The 24,297-nt window shown below is 41.5% G+C and overlaps 1 protein-coding gene across 1 annotated transcript in view; it reads left to right on the forward strand.

Moving 5' to 3' along the window:
* The window catches only part of LOC142204569 (carbonic anhydrase 15-like), a 38,184-nt gene extending 21,942 nt beyond the window's left edge, over positions 1–16,242 (forward strand). Inside the window, exons 2-9 of the mRNA XM_075275886.1 lie at positions 9,932–10,036; positions 11,182–11,217; positions 11,780–11,950; positions 12,131–12,276; positions 12,514–12,606; positions 13,964–14,030; positions 14,614–14,777; positions 15,756–16,242. Of these exons, the coding sequence (XP_075131987.1) occupies positions 10,015–10,036; positions 11,182–11,217; positions 11,780–11,950; positions 12,131–12,276; positions 12,514–12,606; positions 13,964–14,030; positions 14,614–14,777; positions 15,756–15,962 (906 nt within the window). The 5' untranslated portion in view covers positions 9,932–10,014 and the 3' untranslated portion in view covers positions 15,963–16,242. The remainder of the gene's footprint in view (positions 1–9,931; positions 10,037–11,181; positions 11,218–11,779; positions 11,951–12,130; positions 12,277–12,513; positions 12,607–13,963; positions 14,031–14,613; positions 14,778–15,755) is intronic.
* The last annotated feature ends 8,055 nt before the right edge of the window (positions 16,243–24,297 follow it).

Consider the following 24,297-nt stretch of genomic DNA (forward strand, 5'->3'; position numbering starts at 1 on the left):
TCAGTGTGTTGCACAGGGTGCTGAACATGGTTCTTATCTCCTCCATGTTTGTGCTCTGCCTTGTTCTGTATGGCACAGGTGGCTTCCGCCCTGGTTTATAGTAGTCCCCATTTCCAGTTTTTTGCTCACACTTGCGCCTGTGTCCGCCCACCGGACTGCTTCCTGGCAGTCAGTTTTAAAGTCCTGCATGTCGGACTTTGTGTCCAGCCAAGAAAAACAGCTTCCCTGCAGAGAAGCTGCAAATGGACACCAGCAGTTTGCTTTTAAAACCCATTCAAACGAATGGGTTTAAAAACTGACTGCCAGGAAGCCGTCTCCTATGCAGTTTCCCCGGGGAATAGGACGAAGACCTGGTGGCAGACACGGGTGCAAGTATGAATTCCACCTTAGACTGATATCTTAGTCCCAGATTCTCCTGTTTGTAATAAGGCCTGAATTAACATATGCACACAAAACAAACAGGACTTGACACTCAAAATGTAATAAAGTATCAAAGTTTATTAATACAATTAAAATACCAAAGATGAACAACAAGAAAAACAGGGTCAGAGTAATGGTAGAGGCACGGAAACGGAGTAGTGTTGTAATGAAATGTCACACAAAATTGTACTAACAATCCCGGTACAGGTCTAAAAAAGAGGCAACAGTACATCAAAAATAGAATTTTTTAAAGCCATGTGGCTAATGCAGAAACCAGATAAATATCCCTAAACCAGACTATCTCTAAATTAGATAAATATAGTACAAAACATGCTACTAATCTATTAATAATACACAAATTATACATAATAGCATCAAACTATAGAATATATTAATAACAAACCATGCACAGAACAGTGTTCAGAGTGTTAGGGACAACAAGGGGTCCTCTCGAGTATGTTGCAGAGTTCCAAATTAAAGATCAGGCCTGGAGAACACACACACACAACTGATAGTGTATCAAGTAAATTCTAATTTAATGGCAGGGAGGGGGAAAAGGTAGTTTAAATACAATCCAAAGAACAGGTTGGACTAGTATAATTAGCATAAAATGATTGGTTGTACAGTTATAAGATAAGATAATTCTTTAATAGTCCCACAGTGGGGAAATTTCAGCATGTTACAGCAGCATAGTAATACAGATACAGGATAATATGCAGTAATATATTACAGATGTAGACACACATAAGCTGAGAAGAGAAGATATACTAGGAGTCCATAGCAGCTAAGAAACAGAAGAAGAAAGAAGGAAGGACTTCATAGTCATACTCATTAGTTTTCTGTGCAGAGTGATCTTCGCTTACTCTCATGTAGATTATACAGCCTAATCGCGGTTGGAAGGAAAGACTTGCGATAGCGCTCCTTCTCACACTTGGGGTGGAGCAAACAGTCACTTACAGTGCTGCCAAGTGCCATCAAGGTCTCATACATGGGGTGAGATTTATTCTCCCACATGGAGGTCATCACGGACAGTATCCTTCTGTCACCCACCACCTGTACTAGGTCCAGGGGGCTCCCCAGGACAGAGCTGGCCTTTCTGATCAGCCTATCAAGTCTATTTCTGTCCCTGGTTGTTATACTGCTTCCCCAGCAGGCCACACCGAAAAAGATGGCTGAAGCAACCACAGAGTTGAAAAAGGCCCTAAGAAGTGGCCCCTGGACTCCGAAGGCCCTCAGCCTCCTGAGCAGGTAGAGCCTGCTGTGACCCTTTCTGTGCAGCGCCTCCAGGTGATCAGCCCAGTCTAGTTTATTATTGAGGAGCACACCCAGATACTTATAGGTCCTGACTATCTCAATACATGTTCCTTGGATCTCCACCGGGGTCGGAGCACTTCTATGTTTACTAAAGTCCACCACCATCTCCTTGGTCTTCCCAGCATAAATCCTGAGGTGGTTCTGCTGGCACCATTCAACAAAGTCCCGGTTTAAGTTTCTGTATTCCCTATCGTAGCCATCAGTGATAAGGCCTACTATAGCAGAGTCATCGGAGTACTTCTGTAAGTAACAGCTGGATGAGTTGTGCCTAAAGTCAGCAGTGTACAGTATGAAGAGAAATGAGGCAAGAACTGTACCTTGTGGTGCCCCCCTACTACAGATCAGTGTGTCAGACACACAGTCCCGGGCTCTCACATACTGAGGGCGGTTTGTCAGGTAGTCTAGGATCCAGTTGGACAGGTGATGGTCCACACCACCAAGGTTCAGCTTCTCCCTCAGTAGCCCTGGCTGAATGGTGTTGAACGCACTGGAGAAATCAAAGAACATTATTCTCAAAGTGTTCTCGGGTTTCTCCAGGTGAGCGAGAGCTCTGTGAAGAAGGTGGATGATGGCGTCATCTATCCCAATACCTGGTTGATAGGCAAACTGGAGGGGGTCCAGAGCGGAGCTCACTAGGGGGCGTAGGTGTGTCAGGACCAGTCTCTCTAGTCTGGTAGATGACTATTGGTTGAGGCGTAATGGAACCTACATCTCATTATAGCATTCTCATAGAAAGAGGGATAAGGAGACATGCTAGGTTCTAGACAACTAGAATGCAGCCTTCAAGATAACAAACAATACCTTACAGACAGTCTGTGCCTACATCCTTTCACACTCAGAGTGACCTCACCTCGTAGCATATGTACAGTATTAGAATACAAAATAGATGACAGATACAAAATGGAGGACTACTCGTGGAGGATTATCTCTAACGAGTAAAAAGCCTCCAAAATGTGTATAACACAGCATGAATAAAAAGCATTTCGCCGCGGAGAGCGTTTTGTGCTCTCCGCGGCGATAGGGTTTCTTTTTTTTTTTTTTTTTTTTTTAACCGGACACAAAGTCGGACATGCAGGACTTTATGTCCAGTTAAAAAAAACCCTGGTTTTGCCACAGAGAGCACAAAACGCTCACCGGCATTCACGGCCGGATACGGTCTGCCAGGTTTCCATCTTCTGTCGGCAGAAGACAGAAACCTGAAAACGTAGATTGTGTGCTGGTATGATCCCAGCTTTAGCTGGTAAGTTGCAAAGTTTTGTGCAAACTGGCATAAATTATAGCTCAGGTCTACGCCAGCTCCTGGCTGGTATAGATTTGAATTTCTCGTGTAAGGAGGGCAGGATATGTGCCTAATTTATAAGAGGTATGAGCACATCTTTCTCCATAGGAGAGGAACTGATCTAGAAAACTCCAGTTTTGATAAAGCTTTGCCTGTTTACCATCAGTTTTTGTTTGAGCATCAATGAATAGTATATTCTTTGTCTATTTAGAAGTCATGTGTGATAAAGCTAGGTAAGACTGGGTGAGAAAGCTACTATATATGAATTCAATATTGCAAAATAACCTTATGGATATGGCAGGTGCCCTGTGCATGGTCACCCATGTTCTGTCATATTTCATATATTCTGAAATATTTTCCAGAGAGACCCTCCCCCCCCCCACCATATTATAAAGTTGGTGGCATGCAAAACTACAGCCCTAGATGGTATCCCATTCTCAATTGGCATTTAAATCTGGTGACCAAGCTGGCCTAGGAAGTGTTGTGATCTGGAGGAGATGTTCCTGGCAATTCCCTGCTGTGTGTAAGTCCTGCTCATATTGTTGAGTTGTTAGTGTACCTCATATCATTACTAGGGGTGACCGACTGTTGTATGTGATGGTTCCCCAGACAATCACACCATTATTTGAGGTAGTGTGTGGCTCCACAATATAGGATTGAAGTACTGATCACGAGGCCTTTACACTTGAATCCAACTATGGTCTGATCGCAAACCATATAGCCAATATAGTTCCAGGCTCTTGCAGTCCAAGTTTCTTATTTATGACACCACTACAAACACAAGTGACAGTGGCTGGTTGTCAATGGCAGGACATGTAACAGGAACCCTGACACACAACTTTACTCTGCTAAGAGTATGAAAGTGGTCCTTGCAGAGACAGATTTGCAGTGAAGGTGCCATCTGTATCTGCTTGGTGGATGAGGAAACTCTAGGATCTTATGGTTCTTGTTGACAGATGAAATGATCCTCTCTATAGTGGTTTGTCTGGACCGGCTGGAGCTTGCTTGTCGTGTGTGAGCCCTCATGTAACCAATGGTCCCAACACCTCATAAGTCACAGTGGCCTGGATGGTCGGCCATTCATTGAAAACCATCTTGCTTTTTCAGTTCAGTGATTTATCCCTCTCAGTCTTTCAACTGGACAAAAATGTTCCTGAGCATTGTAGAATCACGTCTGTCAACTATCTCTCACCAAGTAATACACTACCCAAGAGTAACATCTGAGTGCCTTTTCATAGGGCAATGGGGTAAGCCCTTGTATGCCATCTTGAGGCAAACTTTGCAAAAAGCCTAAATGTGACAAAATGAATAATAACACAGTGTCGATGGATTCCAATAGTAGCCTTTAACTCTGTGAAGAGACACGGTGACAGGTGAACAATGATATAGGTTTCGTCGGCTGAAACATCATGACTTGGGAGCAGCAATAAAATACATCCAGCGCTCTGCTTCTCGTGATTTCTTTAAAACGTAGCTTTTATTAAGTCGTCTTGATCTTGACAATGATTAAAAGATGGAAACAAGATCCATGGTGTACAGGCAGGAATGCAAAAACCTTTGGTGCTCCCAAATCTTATGGCAAGTCCCAGTGTCTACTCAGGCCACACTTGGAGTCATTTACATGTCAGCCTTAGACATTACTGCATGACAAGTCTAGCAGCAATCTGATATTTCTATCTGGGTATGTGCGTTTTTGGTCTTTGTTGGGTTTTTTTCTGTCAAGGTATGTATTTTTCCACAAGCTTTTTATTACTACTATTATTTTTAAGGCATTCCTGAAGTTATACTGAAAATCCTATCTAGAAAATACACTATACTTTCAGCATGCTGCATTTATATGAACAGGCTCCTAAAGACCAAACTCTGTTTGAGCAGACATTCTCATCATTTCTTGTAGACTGTCAGTAAACATCTGACCACAGGGTTTGCGTGATCCTTTAGCAGTGAAAGAATAATATCTGTTGGGTCTTTAAGGCCTTGTATTGAAATCCTAGCCTGGTATTTAGTTACCTCCATCTGCAATTACACCTTTCCCTTGTTGTTATTCTCTTCCATACAGCCATAAAAGAATGTTTGCCAGAGAACAGAATTCTATTATAGCCTTGAGTTAGGCTGTGCATTGAAAGTATTAGTGTTGAGGAAGTGTCGGACCCAACTACCTTTTAGATACAAATAGTACTCATAAAGTGGATTAATGTCTTCTGTGAATAGCCTTTTATTGCAAAGATGTAAAACGTCACACAATACATTACGCAAGGTTTTCCTTTACTTTGTGCATTCACGTGGTGCAGGTTATTCTATACCAGCGTGGGATGTCTATAGTTATATCATCAGTGTATGTTTCTAAGCAAATCCCACAAACATCTACCTATAATACTTCACTTGTATGTGTTTATTAACCTCTTAGTTTTTTTGAAGAAGAAACACGAAATAAAATTTTCTTTGTACTACTTGTAGCTATGGTAATGGTAAAGTTGACCATATTCCTTACATAGCTGTTGACCAAATTCTTGTTTGGCCAGCCCCTATCCTTCTCTACTGCGCTATACATAAGCATGTGATCTAAACCAAGAAGGCAGAGTAAAGGGATATCTCCCCTGAGAATAAAAGTATAGGGTATGTTGAAATCCATTTTCAAATCCAGGGGAAAGTCTGGCCACCTCTATACTCACTAGATGGTTGGTAGGATTAGCCGACATCAATCTTATATCTATGGATAGCTTACAAAGAGAACAGTTTACACAGCAATATAACTGACATGTTTTCCTGGATGTATTGTTACCAATAAAAAAAAAAAGTTATGTATTAAAAGTAGATTTTTGGAGCCAGTGGTAACACAATGAAGAAAGCTTTTTTACCCCCATTAATAATTAAAGGTGTTTTTGGTTTTTTGGATCAAGCAAAAGGGGGTAAATGGGGTAAAAAAAAAAAATCTAAATTCAAGTAATTTTTCTGCTATTCCAGTGCCCCTGCGGCACCTCTATAGCAGCCATATTATTTACAACATTACATCATAATATGGCCATGTGTATGCACCCATATGTTACAAACACATCAAGATAAATAAATACGTCATTATCAACAACATAATCAGTAGAATGTATAAGGTTAACATTGGGGTAAATTCACACAGAGTTTTTTTGTATGCACATTTTGGAGGTGGAATCCTCAAAATCCACTGCCAAAAACAACCTCCCAACTCTTTTCATTTTCAATGGGAATCAGGCAGATTTTTTTTTCAGTTAGGGTCGAAAAGAAGCATGATCATTTATCTTCAGGTGGATTCTGCCTTTCAAAGACCATTTAAATAAATTGGAGGCAGAAAAAAAACAGGGACAAAAAAAAATAATCTGCTCTTACGAGTCAGTAGGAGATTTTTTTGTAATGAATGGGAGAGGTGGGAGGTGTTTTTTTTAGGCAGATTCCACTCTAGAATCCACCTGCAAAGAAAGTCTGTCTGAACATACCCTTAGCATTTCAGCATTATGTAAAACTAGTTAAATTAACGTGCCCAGTTGTTGCCCAAACCTTGACCTTTTAATCTTAAAAGTTCTCTCCACTTTCAACAATTTCTACTTGAAAGAAATGTCTCAAGAGAATAAATCACAAGGTATTCTTAAACTGAGACAAGTGTAAATTGTAATCCGTAAGTAAACCTGGGAGTAAGTATTAAGTTTCCTTGCAGTGTCTTCACGGAGTAAATGAAACATTAAGCATTACCCATTCAAGTGTAATGCAGGACAGACTAAGTCCTCCAGAGCAAGGGGTGATCTATGTGACTACTCTCCACTCTTTCCAAGAGATGTGGATTCTGAGCAGTGGTCTGTTACACAATTTCAACTGCGTATAGCTCAGTGTCGGATGCCTACACAAGGCTGAAGACGAGGGGAAGATACAGGGGGGAGGGAGTGAACAGGAGACCCTAAGGGGTGGCGAGCAGTGTGATGCTGGGCTGCTCCCTGAGCATAATTTGCATATCAGAAGAAACCATTTTTTACAGAAATGGCGGAGAGCACAAGATAATGAGAGGTGGGAGTAGAATAGCCTTTTACTGTTACTTCAAAATGTCACTTTCTAATGATAGGCTCCATTTAACCATTTCCAGACTACCCATTGGGTATATACGTCTGGAAGGTAGTTACCTTGTTCTGCAAGGACGTACCAGTGCGTCCAAGCAGAACTTAGCAGCTGTAAGAAATTGTGCAGCTCTTAAAGTGGGGAGCCGACTGTAACTTCAGCCCGAGCACCCAGAGAGAAGACAAGGAAGGTTTATTACTAGAGATGAGTAGAGATGAGCAAACACTGTTCGGATCACCCAATCCGAACAGCACGCACCCATAGAAATGAATGGAAGCACCTGTGACGCTGACATTGCCGGTGGCTGGCCGGCGTCACAGGTGCTTCCATTCATTTCTAAGGGAGCGTGCTGTTCGGATCGGCTGATCCGAACAGTGTTCGCTCATCTCTAGAGATGAGTGAATATGCTCGATCGAATACCTATGCCGCATAACTCCCGCTGCAAAAACACTTCCCGTGCTTACTGCCCCTCCCACCTTCCCTGGCGCTGGGAGCTATTCGATCGAGCATATTCGCTCATCTCTATTTATTACCTTCTCTGCCTTCTCAATCAATGAACGCTGTATGCACAGCTATGGGCGCCGCCATTATGAAGATCCCCTCTGACCCTGCGGTCACGTAATCTTACAAGAGCTGCTGAGTCCTACAGGACCCAGACCAGCTCTATTAGTCTTAAAACAGCAAGCAGGAGGCTGTATTCCTCATGCAAATGGGGATAAATGTACCATGCCCAATTGCAGGGGAAATCAGTTTCCAATACAAAAAAAAGTCAAAAAAAATCAGATTTCCCCAAAAGTCTATTATGACCTTATGGGGACACAATGTAAAAAAAAAATAAAAATTAATAGAAAAGTTTAGAAAAAGTAAATAAAATAATAATAATAAAAAAAATTATACACTAACAAAACACCGTTATTAAAGGTCAGAGTGAGCGCTTCAAAACAGAATATCATTGACTTCAATAGGTTCCGTTTAATACGCGTAACACTTTAAATCAATAGGTTAAAAAGCCTCCCATTGATTTCAATGTGTAGCCCGCCTAAGAAGGAACCCATTGAAGTCAACGGGATTCTGTTCTGAAGCGCTCACTCTGACATGTGTTTACGTGTCAGAATGAGCGCAGCGTTACTCCGTGGGAACGGGCCCTAAGGGTCCCTACACTAAAGTAAGAGATAGTCAGCAGGTGGCTGAGAGGACTACAGGACAGAATCAGTCCAAAGTAACAAAGTAGGTGACAAGCAGGCTAATACTGAAAAAAATGTGTAGGTGCAGTTTTATGAATTTGCAAATAGAAGGCAGATAATATTTGCATTCAGCTGTATAGTGTGCCATTGGGCACTCCAGTCTGCCCGTGCCCCAATTTACATACATGAGGAAATGTAGATCTCTGTGGTCTCAGTGTAACAGCTGGGACAGTGATAGCCGAGTGTAGCTATAGGGCAGGGGTAGGGAACCTTTGGCTCATAGCTGCTGTGAAACTACAACTCCCAGCATGCTCCATTCACTTCCATGGGACTTCCCAGAACAGCAGAGCCAGTATGCATGCTGGGAGTTGTAGTTTTGCAACAGCTGGAGAGCCGTACGTTCCCTACCCCTGCTATAGGGAATGCAGAGGTAGTAACTGCAGGCCCAAAGGCACTCTGCCATATAAAATATACCACTATTCTATATGACACAAAGTAGATAGGGATCCCATTACAGATTTTGCATTGGGGCCCAGGAGCTTCAAGATACACCTCTGAATGATAACATTAATTCCAGTTGTTTAACCCCTTAGTTGACAGATGTTTTTCAGGGTAACTGACGCACCTAGCATCCCCCACTCCACAATTTCTGGGAGTTGATAAGTTACTGAAACAGATAAGATAATGGCTATCACTGGGTTGCCTACAGAAGAAATACAATCCAATATATAGATATAAAGATGTATCAGAGTTAACCTAAAATTCTGCAATTGGAGAAACTGCTGCAGCGTGATATTTTGTCACAAACAACAAAAAACAAAGAAAAGTCATTGAAAAATAACTGCACATAAATAGCATTGCTGAGTCCTAAGCTATAAAATTATCACATTATTTTACTTGCATGGTGAACTTCGTATGTAAATAAATGGTGAAATTGCTGGTTTTGGTTATCCTGTCTCCCAAAAATGAAATAAAAAGTGAAACCAAGGAAAACTTCACCTTATCTCACAATTCCATTGGTAGAAAAAAAAAGTTATGGCTCTCAGAATATGACTCAAAAACAAATGTATTTTTGTGCAAAAGCAGATAACATAAAAACTCCAGATTATATTGGGTATGAATGTAACCAGTGGGGTAACAACCGGGCCTGGAGAGGTACGGGGCCTGCAGGCCGCTGGAAATGGACCGGAATATGTAATCTGTCCCATTATTGTTTACATGCCAGGTGCTGCGCTGCTCAATTGCCGTATTCTTGATAACTGAAGTTGTGGGTAGTAAAGCTGTATCCATTTCAAGTATATCGCTGCTGCAGCGTCGGTAACCACCACTATCAAGAATTCACTATAGGGACTGGGTAGGGGTCCCTGGAGAAAAGTTGCACCGGGGCCCATAAGACCTTAGTTGCATCGGTGAATGAACCCTACTGAACATCAGTTAGTTATATCACATGGTGAACTGCACAATATTTGTAAAGTAAAATTGAAAAAAATGCCTGGTTCTTACGGCCCAAACAGGCCTGGTCGTAATAAATTACCGTACTTTCTATACTAGTAGAGCAAGAGACAAGAGGTTTTTTTTTTGTTTTTTTTTATACTCTTACATAAAAACAAGTATTTTTGTGATTAAAGTGCCTAAACATTCTATTGCTGTACAATAGGGACTGATGAAGGAGCCGGCCTATCAACAGCTCGCTGAAAGTGGTCAGACTGGAACAAGCTGCCTGTTACTTAATGTTCAACAATGAATAGGCCCACTGGAACAGGTAGAGTTACTTCAGCATCCCAAGAGGAGGCAAGCTTAATGTTCTGGAAAGAGTTAACTTAAAACTCAGCCCTGATAGATACATATATATACTGATGCGTGAGTTGAATGAGACTGAACAGTCTACCAGGTTGTGGGAAAACGGAGGCTCAGATTCTGCATAACGTTACTGCTCTGCAGTGTAACTTGTAGAATACAAATTCAGCATGAATGTCTTTCAGCTCTGCGTGACTTTAATAAGTTTTCCCTTCATTATACTGGTGTCTGGAGGAGGTGAGAATACATTAATATATTTATTATTCCTCGGCATGACTAAACGTGGACATGAGCGCTGCCACACTTTCCAGTGCTAGTATTTTCACCAGTTACTTCTTCAATCTATTGGGATATTGTGCAAGAAATACTTATTATTGCCTACAAAAAAGAAGGTAAAAGTAGATGTTGTGTATACAGCTCAATGGGAAATTTGTTTATGTACATTGTATATCGATTTATTATTTGTATATCAAATTAATGAATATATAATGTATAGACCAATTATTTGTGAATAAGCAGCTGCCATAAAAGTATTTGTCAAAATTTGTCAACTTGGTGGAAAACACTATATGAAACATATTTATGGTAGTTAGTTCTCAAATGAAATTCTTCAGAATATAGCATCAAGGGCACCAATGATTTTTGTTTAGTTCAGCTTTTCTTAATTTTTTTTTGTTTGAAGCAGGGGGTGTTTATGTGTAAAATCCACAATTCATCATTAGGTTTTGTATCTCATTTATATTATGTTAAATTTGCCAGATTCTCATGGGTTTTGTTGTGTTTTATCACATTTACTAAATGTAAAAAGCTGACTGTGGGAAGCATATCTCTATATTTTTTCATTGATAGAGCTATAAAAAAAATGGCTGTGGTGGGAAAGGGTTAAAATATATAGTAAATTTCTTTTGAGCTTCACTGAAAACTTCTCATTGAAAAGTTAGTTAGCAGCTTCTAATATGACTGATCCGCTTTAGGCATCAGAAGTCAGCTACAAATGCTGTGTTACCTTTTACCTGTAACAGGCATATAGATTATAAATGGATGATGCCATATTGACATAGAATATTTACTTTAATAAAGAATGTTATTCATATCTGTCTCTTTACACAGGTCAGTGGTGTTACTCTTCTCAAAACCCCACATGCGGTGAGTGCAGAACTGGGCAATAAGATAATGCCATATTTAGCCTTCAATGATTATTTGCCATTTGACTAGCTTCTCAAAGGGGGTTGGGGGGTAGCTATAAAGGGAGCAGTGGTCGCAGTCACATTTGAGTCATGTAAGGGAACCCAATGACCCCTTGCCAAATAAAAGCACACCAGTATTGTAAATGACACAAGCTAGGTTGAGGGCTGTATCACTGGTTTTGCACTTGAGGCTAAAACTCTTCAAGCTGATCCTCTGATCTTCTGACAGGTTATTATATCAGCAAATTTAGATGTTTTCATCTGTAATACAACATATTAACCTAAGTGCGAACAGCTGTCTATCAGAGACCAAGGTCAACCAGCCCAGACTCTTGGGCAGTGTTATGGTGCGGTTTCTCATGGAGTTCATGTTTTAGTGATCTGCATGACGTTTCTCCTGATATTTAGAGATTCTCTTACGTAACAGCAGTTTTGGATATTTTGGGGAGAGTGCAAACTACTAGAATAGAATACTCGCTTTGTAAGTCTTGACTGTCTGTATTTCATGTGTTTCTGATCAGGTCATGACCATTGGAAAGACTTTAGTCATAACTGTGGTGGTGACCGTCAATCTCCTATCAATATTGAGAAGACAAAAGTAAAGAGAGATAACCATCTGGATAACATCACTTTCCAAGGATTTGATCATGCACCTCCTGGTCAGTGGAAGCTTATGAATGATGGACATTCAGGTGGGAACATTTCTCCATGACACCTTCTAGCTTCCATCATCCAATAATAATAATCCTTATTTTTCATTATCTATAATATAAATGAAATTCTTTATATTCTGTCCTCCAGTGCATTTTACTTGAACACAATCCATATTGTATTAAAAGTAGTGGAAATAAGACTTACATTATGTCTTCCAGTTCTGCTAAGTCTCTCAGGAGATATCTACATCAGTGGAGCAGGACTACCCAATAAATACAAGGCTGTACAATTCCATTTCCACTGGGGAAGTCCTAACAGGGAGGGATCGGAGCATACAATGGACGGGAAGCAGTTCCCTATTGAGGTATGTTTCTAAGTCTTACTATAGAGAACTTTGTGACTAGATGTGATACCTGTTGCAGTCAGTGGTTGGTTATTCAATGACATGCTTTAATCATTACATTTGGTTTCACAAGATCTAAATGTCCTATGTAAATATTTAGATTATGTAATAATAGGAATAATACCATCTTGATGGTTTATTCTAAGATAAGTCCAGTACATTAAATGGTACATTGAATTTCTATTTTTCTCCCCTTAGTTGCATATTGTACATATGAATACTAAATTCAGTACCATCACAGAGGCCAAGAAAGATCCCCAGGGCTTGGCAGTATTAGGAATTCTATTCACGGTAAGAGCAGTGGTGTAACTACCGCCATAACAGCAGAGGCAGCTGCCACAGGGCCCGGGACATTAGGGGGCCCGGTGACAGCCGCTACCGCAGCATTTTTTTTTAATTTTTTAATAGGCCGTTATGAGCCCAATTTACTTACTGATCCTGGCTGGGCCTTCTGAAAAGACCCCAGAGTATAATAATTGTTTATGGGTGTTCACAGTGGGACATAATAGTGTGTGCAGGGGCCACTAAGGGACATAATACTGTGTGAAGGGGCCATTAAGGGGCATAATAGTGTGTGCAGGGGCCACTATGGGGGATAATACTGTGTGTAGGGGCCACTATGGAGCATAATACTGTGTGCAGGGGCCACTATGGAGCATAATACTGTATGCAGGGGCCACTATGGAGCATAATACTGTATGCAGGGGCCACTATGGGGCATAATACTGTGTGCAGAGGCCACTAAGGGGCATAATAGTGTGTGCAGGTGCCACTAAGGGGCATAATAGTGTGTACAGGGGCCACTAAGGGACATAATAATGTGTGCAGGGGCGACTAAGGGACATAATACTGTGTGCAGGGGCCAGTAAGGGGCGTAATAGTGTGTGCAGGGGCCACTAAGGGACATAATACTGTGTGCAGGGGCCACTAAGAGACATAATGCTGTGTGCAGGGGCCACTATGGGGCATAATACTGTGTGCAGGGGCCACTATGGGGCATAATACTGTGTGCAGGGGCCACTATGGGGGATAATACTGTGTGCAGGGGCCACTAAGGGACATAATACTGTGTGCAGAGGCCACTATTGGGCATAATACTGTGTGCAGGGGCCACTAAGGGGCATAATAGTGTGTGCAGGGGCCACTATGGGGGATAATACTGTGTGTAGGGGCCACTATGGAGCATAATACTGTGTGCAGGGGCCACTATGGGGCATAATACTGTGTGCAGGGGCGACTAAGGGGCATAATAGTGTGTGCAGGGGCCAGTAAGGGACATAATACTGTGTGCAGGGGCGACTAAGGGACATAATAATGTGTGCACGGGCCACTAAGGGGCATAATAGTGTGTGCAGGCGCCACTAAGGGACATAATACTGTGTGCAGGGGCGACTAAGGGACATAATACTGTGTGCAGGGGCCACTAAGGGGCATAATACTGTGTGCAGGGGCCACTGAGGGACATAATAGAGCGTGCAGGAATGCGGAGGAGGGGGTCGGTCAAGGTCGTCGGTTGGGGGGGGGGCCATGTCAAGAGTTCGCCACGGGGCCCCGCCATTCCTAATTACGCCACTGGGTAAGAGCTACACAGAATGTCAATACTTTAGACGTTTCTCTTGCCCTGTGTAATACAGTGCTTGTATTTTAGATAGGAGAAGCAGAGAACCCCAGTTACGGTCCATTGGTGACTGCTATGAAGAATGTGTCACTGGAAGGTCAGTATGGGTAAAGAATGGTCCAGCAGGATGGATGTATGGATATGTATTTCAGTTCTCTAATTGTAATGTGGAAATCCATAATATTATATAATTGCTATGTGAGCCTCTGTTATGTGTACCATTTGAGTAATATGTCATGTGAGCTATTTTGCAGTTAGTGAAGTTTAACTTGTACACATTTGAAGGTAAAACCTCACCAAAGTTTGCAGACAGGAACCTGTATTTGGGCCCTGTTGCAATACCAAGTGCTGATTGTGGACAAGTGAGGCGCCATTTCTGGAAATAAAAATCAAACATTATTTTAAATCTCCTACAGTCCCTTCGAGGCCAAATATCACCAGCTCTTACAGACCTAAACATCAAATTTTTCAATTTTCTTCCCTGTAATGTTTTTTTTGGACTCTGTAAATTTATATTCCATAGCATCCGTATGGTTGCCAGGCTTGCAGTGCATTATGCATTATTACTTCATCCCCTGTGAACAGAAATTAATATTCTCTTTCCTTTTATTCTGGTTTTGGGATGCATCACGTGCATTTTATCACATGGCTCACCTTTCTCACTGTAAATCTGTTTCCAGGAGACTTTACTATGATTCCAACATTTCCCCTGGAAAGCCTTCTTCCACCGCCGAGTCAGTTGTCCCAGTACTATCGATATGAAGGCTCCCTCACTACTCCTGACTGTTCTGAGGCCGTCATTTGGACAGTGTTTGAGCATCCAATTTCCATTAGTAAAACACAGGTAAAAGACAAGGAAAAACTTTCTGCATCATTGCATAAGTATAATATTTCTAGTAGCTGCAATTAATATCATGCTTAGTATACGCTGTATTATCATATCTGGTAGAACACATTACATTTCTATTGTAGACTATTTATTTGCCCAGCCATTTTGTCCTCAAAGGGAAACTGTCACATTGTACTGCTCTTTATATGCTTCCGAGTCCAGTGGGAGGTCCTGATCAGTAACTGACAGCGATCTATGTATGGCTGCATATACAGAGGAAAGTGTCAATCGCTGCGTGAGACCGCCCACTGGACTCCTAGTCACAGTAAGAACAAAGCTCTATGCTGCCCTCCACCTCCTCCTCTATGCAGCGCTACACTTACGCCACAATGCTGATGAATACTGGGACCCTATGTACAATGTCCCAGGGTTCTGCAGTCTCAGTTATAGCATGCCCTGGAGGCAGCAGCGGAGGGCGGACTGAACAGGTCAGTTATCAACCACTACTCTGTGTGGGGGAGAAATGGGGGTCCTAAACTGGGTGGGTGAGGTGGAAAAAAGGGAGTCATATACTGTATGTGGGCTTTAAAAAATGGCCATAAACTGTTTTGGGGCCATAAATAGGGGGATCTGATGCTGTGTGGTGGAGGTAAAAAAAAGGAGGTTATATGATGTGTGGGGGGAGGTAAAAAAAGGGGGTCATATACTGTGTGGGGCAGCAGAAGAAGGGGATCATATACCACATGGGGGAGAAGATAAAAGGGGTCATGTATCATGTTGTGGACCAAAAAAAAAGTGGTTCATGTATTGTGTAGTGGGCCAATAAAAAGGGGGTGTTATACTATCTGGGGGTTAGGTTTAATATTAGGCTAAGAAATATCACTCTTGTGTCACAAGAGTGATATATAGTGTAACTGTTGTGTAACAACAGTTTAGGGTCCCTGTATGACTGTATCCTATGCTACATAAAGTTATTCTCTGTTTTATTTCCAGCATCGAATCATGACAGATACAGTGTATTTCTCTGCTCAGGGAGAAGCTTTGCTCAAAATGACTGACAATTTCCGACCACCTCAGCCACTTAAGAGTCGCAAAGTATTGGCCTCTAAAGATGCCACTGCCAGCTCTACATCTACTCTCCAGGCTCCAGTATTAACCTTGGTTCTATTATATCTCACACTCAAAATATTGCATGACTAGAAGGATTTACAATTATCTTGGCTGCTATCATTTGCTGAAATTTCACGATTGGATGGAACTTATTGAAAAATGAAGGAAAAGCTGCATCACATACAATGCAAATAATGGATCTGTGAATACACAAAATATACTACTGAACTCTGTACCTGCTATACCAGTTATCAATGAGACTGTGTCAGGATTAGGAAATCAATTTAAGCATTTATAAATTGCTATGAAATATATTTGTCATGTTGTGTACATGCCATTGCTCATAATCTAAATCTCTGCCTCTCAAACAGTAAGGTGCCCTCTATTTTTTGGTTTGGTGCTCCCTAGGTGTTGTTGAGGAGCCCCCTACTTGTTGTTGAGGAGCCCCCTACTTGTTAGTGAGGAGCCCCCTACTTGTTGTTGAGGAGCCCCCTACTTGTTGGTGAGGAGCCTCCTACTTGTTAATGAGGAGCCCCCTACTTGTTACTGAGGAGCTCCCCTAGTTGTTGTTGAGGAGCCCCCTACTTGTTGTTGAGGAGCCCCCTACTTGTTAGTGAGGGGCCCCCTAGTTGTTGTTGAGGAGCCCCTAGTTGTTGTTGAGGAGCCCCCTACTTGTTGGCGAGGAGCCCCCTACTTGTTGAGGAGCCCCCTAGTTGTTGGTGAGGAACCCCCTACTTGTTAGTGAGGAGCCCCCTAGTTGTTGTTGAGGATCCCCCTAGTTGTTAGTGAGGAGCCCCCTAGTTGTTAGTGAGGAGCCCCCTAGTTGTTGTTGAGGAGCCCCCTACTTGTTGTTGAGGAGCCCCCTACTTGTTGTTGAGGAGCCCCCTAGTTGTTGGTGAGGAGCCTCCTACTTGTTAGTGAGGAGCCCCCTAGTTGTTGTTGAGGAGCCCCCTAGTTGTTGGCGAGGAGCCCCCTAGGTGTTGTTGAGGAGCCCCCTAGTTGTTGTTGAGGAGCCCCCTACTTGTTGTTGAGGAGCCCCCTAGTTGTTGGTGAGGAGCCCCCTACTTGTTAGTGAGGAGCCCCCTAGTTGTTGTTGAGGAGCCCCCCTAGTTGTTGTTGAGGAGCCCCCTAGTTGTTGTTGAGCCCCCCTAGTTGTTGTTGAGGAGCCCCCTACTTGTTGTTGAGGAGCCCCCTAGTTGTTTGTGAGGAGCCCCCTACTTGTTAGTGAGGAGCCCCCTAGTTGTTGTTGAGGAGCCCCCTAGTTGTTGGTGAGGAGCCCCCTACTTGTTGGTGAGGAGCCCCCCACTTGTTGGTGAGGAGCCCCCTAGTTGTTGGTGCCACTGGAGAGACAGTTTTCACAGAAGTGAATATATGCTGTGAAATCCAACATAAATCAACTTTGTTGAGCTTATTTTAATGCTATTCTGGGTTTAGGAGACAAACGAAAGGTAAATTGGTAATATTTTTTTATTTTAAGAACCTCGACCATGCATGGTGAGGAGCAAGTGTTACAATGTTTTGGATGGTGGGGCCTTAGTAGAAAATAGTTTAGAAGCATTGATCTAAGGAACATTTATTACTCTATTCTTGAGTATGTGAGGTCAATATTTGCATTGCTTATATCTTTATCTTGCACTTATTATTAAGCTGCCAATGCTTTCACAGTTATGGGATTCACACCCAAGCATTTTGTATGAAGATCACCAGGAATAGATTTGTTATATGAGGATATTCATTATACAGATACATCTTCTTAGGACCCACGGTGAACCTATACATATGTGCACAACCGCTTTCAATGGCATTGTACTATATGTTTTTATTACTGCACACTTATATCATTAATAAGGTCTAATAGTTATCCGTGAATTAACTAATAGATAGACCCTATTGGCAAGTGATTAGCTTCACAGTCAACTCCAACTGGAGGGATCTTTTGTTAGATCTAAGGCTCCCTTATTGTGTCAGCGCCTGGGCCTATCGCAGGATCCTCTGCCAGTTCTGATGGCTGTGTCCACTATTAATTCCATCCGCAAATATATTTCACTATCATTTCACATTAATACATTAATTGAGGTTTCGATATAAATCCCAGAATTCACCAGATTTATTAAAGATGTGGATTCTGTTTTGAACAATATACTAGGGGCGAGCCTAGTTTCTCTGCTGCTTGACTCCAGCCCAGGCTGCCCTCCACTGCCGCCTCCAGGACACACTGTAGACAACGATGAAGAACTCCAGGATGCTGTACATTGCGTCCTGGGTTCTTCAGCGTTGTGATGTAAGTTTAGCACTGTATAAAACGAAGCAGCGGAGAGTGGCCTGGACAGGAGTATGGACAGATCAGTAAAATTATTGGTCGCTACCAATAACTCATTAAGTAGAGGTGAACTTAAAAAAGTGCCGCCCTCTCATATGCCGGAGGCCATCGCCTCATGTCGCCTCATGGAAGATGCACCTCTGCATGTACATATTCAGCAACCATGAAGTATTTTAATAAAATGAAATTTGCAACACATTTGTCATGTAATTTATACTACACTGGTCATTTTGCCCGTACTAAAAATGTATATACCCTATCCCTCCCCCATAAAATGGATTTAGTATTCTTTGGAAAAGAAGAAATTGGAATGTTAATTTGTCTGGCATTGGGTTGTGAATCCCTTCCAGATTAACGGACATGTGCTACAATTTGACAATCATGGGTGACATCACATCCATATGTGAATAAATGATATGTTCATATATATGTCCTTGTGTCCATTTGGTCCCCGTTGTAGATTCCATCAAAAATGAGGGACAATATATAGGACAATATAATAGAAGTTGGAGAGACCCTATTATAATCAATGAAGTTCACCAGGATAATGGAACAGAAGGCTGGAAATCCTGACAATGTGAACACATCCTTAGTTGAAATGAGCAATGAAAAAGAGAAGAAATATGTATAAATATAAAGAAAATATATTAATAGAAATGAAAGGTCATAAGAAGCATGCTTGTATGTAAAAGTGAATTATTGAAATAAAGAAAACGGAAAATAATCAGGTTATTTTGTTTTTTGCACAACTGCAGTCAGGGACTCTTATTATTTGATAGGATATAATCACTTCTACATTGGAGACTTTGTTATTTTTTCTGAAGTAGATATGAGCAGAGTCTCATCTATAGCGGTATAACTATTTTAGTAAATATTTGTTTTCCCTCATTAAGTAACAGTTCTACAACAACTCTGTCTAAGGCCTCTTGCACGCAACCGTGTGCGAGTTCAGTATTCAGGTTTTTCCTGGATAGCACACTGACCCATTAATTTCTGTTGGCCCACGCACACGATTGTGTATTACATGTATCAGCGTGCCGGCTGACAATCTGGGCAGCAAACCTCAGGACAGGTCCTATTCCTGACTGGTTTTGCATTCCACAGCTCGCATTCATTGAATGAATGCGGCAGCAGAAGCTTGGCTGGTGCACAGGCAGCGCACGGATGACATCTGTGTGCCACTCGTGCGCCAGGCGTGCCGTTCAGTCATGGCCGGCGGCCCACATATGGTTGTGTGCAATTAGCAATGCAGCACCTCGATTTCCATCCTAAAAATGGGTGTTACTATTTCCCTGTCAATGTATGCGTATATATTCTGATGTTGTCAATCAGTGCTACCAGTCAGTGGCGTAACTTAAGACTCATGGACCCTGGTACAAAAGCTCAGCTTGGTCTCCCTGCTCAACTTTTCTGCACAACTGTCATATCTATCCCATCTGTACATTTTAGCAGCATATGTTTCCTACTTTCTTACCTTCTCTATCAGGGCCCAGACCACCATGAAGACATCATTCCCTTTCTCTCCACACAAGCTTTCACCTCATTCTTATATCCCTTCAGTGCCCCCCACATACTAATCATGACCCCTTTTGTGCCACAGCCTCCCCCACAAAATTCATTCATGACTATAAATTGCTGACCAACTGCTATTCCTTTTTTAAAAAAAAAAAATTAATTAATTAATAAAATTGATTAATTTCCTTTCTAACAGTGGAAGGCTGTGTATCATAACTCACTCCAGCTAAGCACAGGGAAGAATCATACATTTATAAACACAGACATTCAGGAAATCAACCGGCTTCAGTGTGGTGATGGTGACTGATGTGACCTACTGGATACTATGTAGGGCTGAGAATGATAACACCAAGTTGTTAATTTATTAATTCATTTCTGGGATGAATAACAGAGGAATGGCACCAAGGAGAGGAGAATACTGTCCAGAATTAACTTTTAGCATGTACTAAAGCATGCATGTTAGGAGAGCTGACAAGTGCTCTTTAAATAAATATATATATGTGTATATATATATATATATATATATATATATATATATATATATATATATATATATATATACATATACTGTATATATATGTGTGTGTGCGCATGTATGTAATATATATATATGTGTGTGTGTACACACACACACACACATAAATAATTGTACTTTAATGAATCCACACACCGTTCAGATAGAGAGTCTAATAGTTTTATTCAATGGCTTGTTGTTGTATACTTTATTTATTCTTTTTATCTGTCTTCTATGAATGCAGCACTTTTGGTAAATTGGTGCTCATGCAAATTTTTTCACTACAGCAAAGACATATTATTAGCATTTACTGAACAAAAAATGTTTTACGTTTCTGATTTACAGACATTAGCTACAGATATGAGCAGATATAGGGACAAATATACAGTGTGGTTTGATAAATTAATAACCAACAACATAGTTGCTTTCTTTAACCCCTTCCCACCAGAGGCGTTTTGTGACTCCCCGTCTTCCAAACCTCATAACTTTTTAAATTTTTTCCGTTCACAGAGCAATATGAGGGCTTAATGTTTGCAAGATGAATTGTTCTTCGTAATGAAACTATTTATTATTGTGTACAAAGTACTGTGAATCTGGAAAAAAAATCAGAATGGGGTGAAATAGGAGAAAAAGTGCATTTGTACAATTTTCTTACAGGCTTCATTTCTGCAGCATTCACTTTGCAGCCACATGGGCAAAATTTTGCTTATATGTATGTAGACCGGGTGTTTTCAGACACACAGAATACCTAATGTGTATGTGTTTCACAGTAATTTTTTTTACTTTTATGTGTATTCTAGGGAAAGGGGGTTGATTCAAATTTTTAATTCTTTTAAGATTAAATTTCTTAACTTTTTTATTTAATACTGTAATTATTAGCCCCACCTCCCCTGGGGGTCTTGAACATCACTGTCACTTCTATTACAGGGTGTATAGAGAACCAAGTAGTAGATGTAATGCTGAGACAAGCCTAGGAGCCTTCAATAGGCTCCTGGCTGTCATGGAAATGGACTGCTAGCCCCTAAATTTGCTCTGGGTGCTGGTGATCCTCCGCAAAATGGCAGCACCCATGCGCCAAAGCCGATTGAGGCGCCAGGGGCCTTAATGCTCAGCACTGATCGTGGGCATTGGTACTTAGTCTTTGTTGTATAATACAGCAAAGACCTGGCGGCTATGGCAGTCTCTCAGCTTCTAAGCAGCCTCCATATTTAAATACCCGACATCTGCCGTAAGAGTACAATGGATGGCAAGAAGGGGTTAAAAAAAGTGATATGCATATTCACAGGATCTGTGTGGTATTGCAGCTAAGGGTTGGTTCACACTAGCGCTTGTATTCTGTCCGCAAGGAGTCCGCATGGAGACCCCCCCCTGGAAGTAATGCAATCACAATTGCAAGCAATGTGCTTGCAAAGCACATGGAGCCATAGACTATAATGGTCTCCGTGTGCTTGCCGCGCACTGCCCGCACAATTCATTCTCCATGTGGACCCCTTGCGGACGGAATACAAGCGCTAGTGTGAACCAACCCTTAGCTGCATTCTCTTTAATTGAGCTAAACTGCAAAATACCACATATAACCCATGGACAGGTGTGGTGGTGTTTTTAGCAAGTAAGCAGCCATGGCTTTCTAATCCTAGACAATCTCTTTAATCTGTTCTTTGAAACTAGGCAACATTGCAAACTGAGATACAAAGAAAATGAAATGACTTGCTTCTGCCTAGATTTACTCTTTGTGAATAAGCTTCCCTGGAAATTCTGCATTAATTATGTGGCAGTAACTATCAGCTTACAATGTGCACTAATGCTCCTTACAAGTGAGTCATAAGTCACAGAGCCCTAAGCAAAGGGAAATCATTAAAGGGTTTGCTCAAGACTTGATATTAATAGAGTATCCTTAGGGCAGGTGTTCAACATTGGATCAGATGGGGTGCAACACCCAGCACCACCACCACCAATTAGCTGTTTTCCGCACAGTGTACAGAGCCAAAATCAGACGGCTATATACACTGTGCAGTGACTATATCCTGCTTTTGCAGCTCAGATCCCATTTCTGGAGACCATTACTTTTCAAACTTGTTCTGCACAAGCCAAGTTTATCCACTTTATTGCCTAGAGCTCACCAATGGTGGTCACTACAAAAACTATCTGAAATGGGGTAGTTATTGCTTTGCATTCGGTTAGCCCCTACCAACTGTGTGGCAGCTAACATGCTGCGAGAACGTTCTTTACAACCTGAGCATTTCTCAGTCTTTAACATTGATGTCCTATCAGATCGGTGGTGGTCCAACACCTGAGCCTCCCAGAGATTGCTGCTTAAGTCGTATCCTCTCAGAGCAGGGTCCTATGTGCCAACTGTATACTGTGTGTAGCCACCGTGCATATTTATGTTTCCACTTGTTAAAAGTCGTAACATATGGGAAAGGACTGTAAGATACAGCTATACAGGGTTTACTGTTTAGTAGCATAAAGATGGCTGGATCTGTATAGGAGTTGTAGATACCAAACAACAGATTTTTTTTTTTTTTTTATTAATTTAGATTTACTGCAATGTAGCTTCATGTTCTCTTATAGTTTTGTTCATAAATAAATCTTTTAAAATATATTTCTCTGATAAATTGATACATATTAGCACACAAAAAGCAAAATATTTGTGACAGTATTGCTAGTTGTTAGAAATTGGAGAGAAATTAGAAAAATACCCTGTATAAAACTAGTTAGGATTAAAGCCATGTATTGCGTTTAAATAGTGGAGTAAATGTCCTTTACATGTATGGAGTTAAACAGTAACCATGAACAATGTACATATAATGAACTGTTGTACAACTACCACTTAATGTCAGCCATATGTCTTTCATGACTTGCTTAGTTAGTTAACTATTTACAATCTGGTGGCAGAAAGTGGTGATATGCAAAATTTATACCAAGCCATTAAAAATGAATTCATGGATGGACGAAGACCGGAAAAGCCCTCCCATTCAAGAACAATATATGACCACGTTACTCCAACAACTTATATAGTTCACCCCCTTTGTATCTCTGACATTGATTTGCTCAGTCCTGTGCCTGCAGTAAGAGGCTGACACCTGCTTTTTACTTATCAGTTGTTTAAATGTTAGCCCCTTGTGCAGATATATAGGATGTACATATGACATTTCCACCCCTGATCCCGTTACACTTTTGCTAGACAGACTCACTTTAAGCAGATAAAAGCCTTGGTGTTATGCAGTTGCGGTCCGGTACGTAATAAGAAAGTCTGTCGATTTACCTGTACTGCATTGTCAAAGTGATTGTATCACACTGAACAGTTTTCTGAAAGTCCTTAGTGGCCTTTACCAACTGAAATCCCATTTTGTGGGAGAGGGGCTACAGTCCTGTTTATCTTCTTTCCCCAATTCCCATTAGTTTGTGAATGGGCAGGTGGCTCTTCTATCTTCACGATAGGTTTGTGGATGTGTTTGCTAGCTGTGTGCGGTATAGGGTCAGAATCTGATCTTGTCCCAAGGCTAGACATGAGGGCATTTTTAGCAGCAATAGTAGTCATTGCCTTTAATAGTACCTGGTTCCTGCTGGGGCCTGACTGATGTACAAGTGACGGCACAGACTTTGCTTTGAATTGTCCATCCAGTTTAGAAGGAGACTTTGCCTCGTGTATGTCTTTGCGATTGACCTTTTTAAAGACACTTTTCCACTCGGGACGTTTCTCTGCTTCTTTTGGTCCTTCAGCGTCTTTAGGAGGACAATGGTGACAACAACCTATGACCTCTTTATGTATTGCTTGAAGTTCCTGGCCTAATTCTGCTTTCATAGCCTCAAGAGAGTGTTTCATCTCAAGTCGCAGTTCCGTCAGCTCTATGTGCAATCTTCCTTCAAGCTCTGAAGCAAAGCAGCTTGGGTTAGAGCAGTGACACATTCTGTTACTTTCTAAAGGCCCTTTACGCTTGTTTTCCTCCAAATGGTTCTTGTTATTAAGTTGTCCATTGGCGACTTTATCTACAAGCTCTATCATTTGGTTTCTAGGGCTATGCTCTCTGATTTGTGCCCGGATTTGTCCTCTTAGTTGAGCCAATCTTGGGTGG

This window comes from Leptodactylus fuscus, chromosome 1 (genome assembly GCF_031893055.1).
Source record: "Leptodactylus fuscus isolate aLepFus1 chromosome 1, aLepFus1.hap2, whole genome shotgun sequence".
Classification (NCBI taxonomy): domain Eukaryota; kingdom Metazoa; phylum Chordata; class Amphibia; order Anura; family Leptodactylidae; genus Leptodactylus; species Leptodactylus fuscus.